Source organism: Toxorhynchites rutilus, chromosome 1, assembly GCF_029784135.1.
Source record: "Toxorhynchites rutilus septentrionalis strain SRP chromosome 1, ASM2978413v1, whole genome shotgun sequence".
Lineage (NCBI taxonomy): Eukaryota > Metazoa > Arthropoda > Insecta > Diptera > Culicidae > Toxorhynchites > Toxorhynchites rutilus.
In genome coordinates, this window is record NC_073744.1 from 37,850,630 (window position 1) to 37,856,494 (window position 5,865).

The window sequence follows — 5,865 nt, forward strand, 5'->3', positions numbered from 1 at the left end:
TGGCCGTGAAAAGTATTACATCTCAAAGGTGAATATGAAAAAAACAACTACAGTTTGCTAAGGCACATGTAAACTGCTCCTAAGGAGTTCTGGAACAAGGTCCTTTATACGGATGAGATGAGAATCAATCTCTTTGAATCTGATGAAGGACAGATAGTGTGAAGGAAACCAGGATTGGTGCATCAGATTCAGCATTTGGTTCCCACAGTAAAACACGGCGGCGGTTGTCAGATGTCAGATGATGTATGGTACGATGGCGGCTTCTGCAACTGGAACGACGATTACGGAGATCTGGGAGGCACTTCCATCTACAGTGAGCAGATATCTCGCCTCGTTGTTTGCAGGAAGTACTGGACGCCAAAGGGGGGCCATACCAAATACTAGGGGATTGATTTTTGTTATCTGTTAACATTTACGAACTGATTTCAATTTTCTTTTTAAGAAAAACTTGAACTGTACACTCAATTTTGCAACGTCTGAATTGAAGATTTTTTTTTTAACATGAAGTAGGAATGTGACCATTTTAATTTTCTTTCTTATCACTACATGAGAGTGAAAAATATCAATTTTACGATGAATGTGAGTCGCTTTTAATTATTTCACGGATAATCGGGGTTCTACTCAGTGCTACAAATTATCAAAATTTATTCACGAATGAAGGAATTAGATTTTTTCCAGTATCGGATGAATTCTCTTCTGTTGAAACTAAACACCATATCTGTCATAATGAGTATAACACAAGAGTCGAGACACGTGAACTTTGTCTGGTATATTGATCGAAAACAGCATGAACGAATTTCGAAAAGCCTGCATTCAGGCACCTTCATTACTGTCAATAATTTCAGGTGATTATCACGACCGTTAAGTTGATCTTCATCGCTTGCAGCGAATTTTTATTGAAAACGTGTCACCCATGAATTGCCATCCTTTACCATTAATCGATTTCACTCTCAATTGGTGACGTAGAATTTTATGCTCTGATTTTCACTAACACGCAATGATCTTCATTTTCGACCTTACGAATACCATGACGAAAAGAAGAGAGCAAATGGAAAATGAACTTCATGGCAAGCTGATGTTGATGTTCATTCCACTGGGGTTCATTGATAGTGTTGTTTCATATTTATCGACTCTCGCTCGGGCAGTAGGTTATCAATACAAGGAAGGCAGAAATTCGCCGAATTTGAATGTCGTGAACGTGAATATTTTCAGCACTGGTTCTACTGTATTAATAAAATTGACGCAAATAATACTACGCTGAGACGGCGAAGCTGCTCTAGGGATTTCAGGACCCTACTGTGGAAAACCAAAAATTTCTGTGGACATGTCATCGAGCGGAACGCGTCGTAATAAAAGAGCGCTTCCATTTTTCATTTTCAATATTTTTTGCGTTATATTTTTGAGTGTCGACTCTGCTCGCAAGCGCATCATATCAACTACTTAGGCTTAGGGTCAATAATTTAAACATTAAAACTAGAAACAAACGAAAATGATTCTCTCTATAATATGGTACAGGTTTTGGGTTTCAATAAATAGTTTATTTTAGCTTCGTTTCGCCGCCGATCCGTTCCGTTCGTGGGACGGGGTAGCGGTTGGATCTATTTACACAATCGCTGGACTTCATTCTCCTCCAGGGTCCTGCCTGTTATATCTTTCGCACGTGCAGTATTTAACTTGTGCCGTTAGGTGTATTGTACATTCTTCGATTTGCTTAAGGTTAAGGCGCATGCCGTTTGCCGATAGAAGCAAGTGTTCTGAGGGAGTTAGCAGCAGACGCATGCATGACATGTTTTTTGGCGGCAAGGGTTTTTACAGGGAAACTGAGAACACTTAAAACTTCTTTCGCTCTTCCTTCTACGTACTCTTATTACTATACCATATTAGATGATCATCTTTTTTCTCTTGCCATAGCAATTAGGATCAACATAATAATAAGCTTTTTTGTGGTTGTCACACAATGCTGAACCAACCACAGTGGCGTAACTACTGCTGTTTAAGGAGAGATATGTTCTATTATACTTTTTTTTGCGTACAAGCGTACATATGTGGGTGTAGGTTTGTGGTGAAGCTCGGAGTTATTGTTCTCGCGTATTACAGCTATAAGTGTTATTTTTTTCAGTTTGAATTCTATATCAGAGTAGTTAAAATTTAGCACAGCCTTTGGGTAATTGTTTCATTTTCTCCCAAAAAAGATGGTGAAAATGAAAGAAAATAGAAATGACGAGCGGGAACGCACTCCCGCACGTGACGAGAAATTTATCCTCGCCGTTTCAGGTCGACATCGATTCAAATAGTAATGTTTTTGTTTATTTGTTTGTTTGTTCTCGTTGATATATTTATTTGTATTCATATATAGTTCACTAGAGTAAATCTACAGTCTCTTAACATTATAATCTTGGCGTAGGTAGTAGAACTTAAACGGTAAATGAGACTAGAGTTTGCTTTATGTGTAGGTTTTTCTCGGTTTGTTTGATAGCATTAGGAGATACATGGCGGCGGTGAATTTGTAATTCTCCCCGTGGATGATGACATCGGGGGGAAGACACTCGCGACAGCAGCGGTGACGCTAAATGCATCCAAAAAAAAAGGTAGTCAAACAATTTCTGACGACGAATATATATGTTTTGTGTAAACAATGATGATGATATGGGGGCAATTCGCTTATCTCTCATGAAGTTAATTATACATTGTTCTGTTCTGCTGACGCTCGCACACATATCGCAGCACACACACACACACACACACACTCACACTTTGTTATCTCAATGCAATATGATTCTTCGCGACTAACGAATGAAAGCCGGGGTTTCTTATGGACTAAACACTATTTACAGGGAGCGCTTTGTATAGAATTCATAAATTAGCTCTTGTTTAAAAATAGTTGTTTTGTATCACACAAATTTATGATTATAGAAAGTAATAGGGACGAAAGCAAATAGTTCTAACTAGCTTATGCCGAATCAGGAGCTAGAGCTCGGTAATCGCGCCCCAGCGTTGGAACTGCTGCTTTTGCTGCAGGAGGGAAATGAGCGTGGGGCGCTGGTGCTAACGGGCGTCTGCGGCACTGGTGCTAGCGACTGTGTTGGCGATGGCGTTGACGACGAGGAGGACAGTGACGATGGCGATGAGAGCGAGGATGGCGACGATGGGGGTGACGACGTGGCGGTTGGTAACTTTAGCGTCAACCGTGGTGGGCAGCGGCCATTGCCGTTGTTGTGGTGGCTGGTGCTACTCCTGCTGGACACTGTGCTGCTGCTGCTGGCCGTGCTGCAGCCACTGTCCCGGTTGTTGTTGGTGTTGTTATTCTTGTTGTCATCATCATCATCCTCGTCGTCCATCCCCTCAACCTCGTCGTGTTGGCTGAACTTGCTGCAGTTGTTGATGAGGAAAAACGGTGGCTGACTGGGCGGCACTATCGGTGAAGGTGGCGGCGGTTCAAGCTTCCCGTCGGCTATCAGCGTTTGCTCCAGCTCCAGCAGCTGACCCATGAAGTTTAGATTGGGGGATATGATGGGGCGGGCTAGCTTCACGATTTGGTAGGCTTCCAGCAGCGAGATAGCCTTGTAGCGCATGACGTATGCTATCGCGATCGTAGCGCTGCGGCTGATTCCGGCCTGACAGTGCAACAGTACTGTGGAACCCTTTTTCCGGGCATCCTCTGTAACGATAGAGAGACCAAATGGGAGAAAACATTAGCGCATTGTCTTTCAAGTAGCGACAACAAGTGGATTTTTCTAAGTTCATCGATATAAATAATCTTTTCTACTGCTCGAGTCGCCCAGCAGCGCGACGAAGAAAGAATAAAGGATAGATCCATCGATGATTCATTCGCAAGAACACTTATTTTAGCATGTGAAAGACCAATCGTAGATGTTTCCTTCGCGACGTTTAAGGTCGCTTAGTTTCTTCGGGGCGCTTGTTATCGACCGCTATTAAATGTGTGTATAACAGCGCCGTGAGATGCTTAAGCGTTCCGTAATTTATCTCGGGTGACGCTCTGTATAAAGTCACGGGCGGGCCTGGAATGTCAAATACAGAAGAATCCCGCGTCCCACTGAGAGACGGGAAATGCTTCACAATCTAGACACGAAGGCACGTGACTTGACTGCTACTGGTTATGACAGTTTATCGTCAAACACAGCAGATGATTCACTCGCGAGGATGATTCATCTCGGCGCGACAGGATTCCTCCCCATAGGTTAAATGCATCCCTCGTATTTTTTCCTGTGACTGTGGGTATCAGTTCGTCCTTTTTCTATCTCGTCCCTATGCGTGCGTAGCGGTGGGATGTGTAATCGATACCACCGTCTTTAGCGAGTAAAATTAAAAAGCATAGATTTTAATCTACCGGTTTTTTCACATCCTCACAGCGATCAAATTTCCGGGACAATGTTCTCATCCCACAGCGCAAAGCAAACAACAGCGGCTGAGGTTAGTGTATGTGTGCTTGGGAAATTGGGAAAAAGGGGGAAGATTAAATTCGAGCGCATAGGGAGATGACATCGCAAGGATTCCCGCGTCTAATCCTTGCCCGGTCGGACTCGAAATGCGCGCTAATTAGAGGGCACTCAACGGCTTCACGGAGTCGCCACCGCAGTTCCGGAAATTGATTAATGACTGACTGCGTGCGGCAACAGTGCAGCGTTGTGTGAGAACCCGCTGCCAAAAATGGCGCGTTGATCTACCCCCCTTCCGATTAGAGACGCGCACGCAGATTCGTAGGAGGAAGCTGGCGATAATAAACTGTATTTTTTGTTTTGTTTGGCGTGGGTTGTGTGAGGAGGGTGGTGTCTATTTGATCTTTCGCTCAGAAACCGCTGGCGTGGACAGACAGACCCCGAACACGACGGGATGAGTCATAACCACGAAAAAAGAACGCACAAACGAGGCAGACAATCTATCGTCGTCAACGAAGGAGCCGAGAGAAAGAGAGTCTTCGAGCTCCTAGAGTGGCAATTTTGCTATTAAAACCATTCGACTAAAAACTAACAATTGATGGGAATGATGAAATGAAAACGAGAACTCTCCAGCGTTTTTTAAAGGCAATTTTAAACTGACTCAATTCTCACGCGTTCGCCGTTGCGTGAAATAGACACAGTTCGATTGCTTGCATAGCGCACCACCTTTTGGTGAGGAGAATGAGTCACCACCACCATCACTACTGGCATATATTACGAACCCACCCTCCGAGGGAAACCCTCCCGGGTACATCATCGTCTTCTCTCCTAGGGCTTTTTATTATTTTTCTATTTCGGGCCTAAATCCCGTTGGGTTTTTAGTATGCTAAATTTGATCCCTTTCCGGGCAAGGTACTTCTCCTATGCGTAAAGAGTCGTTTATTTCACCGAGATTTTTCCCCTGGTACGGCGAGAGGGGTGTGGAACAAAAGTTTGCCGAGAGGATTATGTGGTTCGATGGATGGATCGATTCGGGATGGAAATATTACCTGTTTCGGAAGGGAAAAAGCTGCGCGTATATGTTTGTTGCACAATGGAGTAAGGGGATTTCAAAACATTTTTCCAAGATTCATGAGATTCGATGATCTTCTTTTGAACATAAATAACTACCAATGTGCTGCTTGATTGGAGAATATAATAAGATACAGTCTTTCGTTTAGGTGTATTTCAATACATTGCCGAGACGAAACTTGAGTTCCACTCTCAGATTATGGAATCCAGAATGAGGGAACAGGAAACTAAAATATAATAGGTGTGTAAGTTTGACTTCAAGATTTCTTGTTAACAATCTATGAGCTATGTCTGGTGAATTCGGCGGAAGGGGTAGGATATCCCAGTTCTGCTCTTTAAAGTAGATTTTAGAAACAGAATCAACATGATGTCTGGGGTTGTCAAGTTGAAAAATCAA

At 43.2% G+C, this 5,865-nt stretch overlaps 1 protein-coding gene across 1 annotated transcript in view; it reads right to left on the reverse strand.

Annotated features, from left to right (window-relative positions):
- Nucleotides 1-1,391: 1,391 nt before the first annotated feature.
- Nucleotides 1,392-5,865, reverse strand: part of LOC129780335 (protein phosphatase Slingshot) — a 54,129-nt gene continuing 49,655 nt past the window's right edge. The window contains exon 4 of the mRNA XM_055788486.1: nt 1,392-3,664. Coding sequence (XP_055644461.1) covers nt 2,961-3,664 — 704 coding nt within the window. The 3' untranslated portion in view covers nt 1,392-2,960. The remainder of the gene's footprint in view (nt 3,665-5,865) is intronic.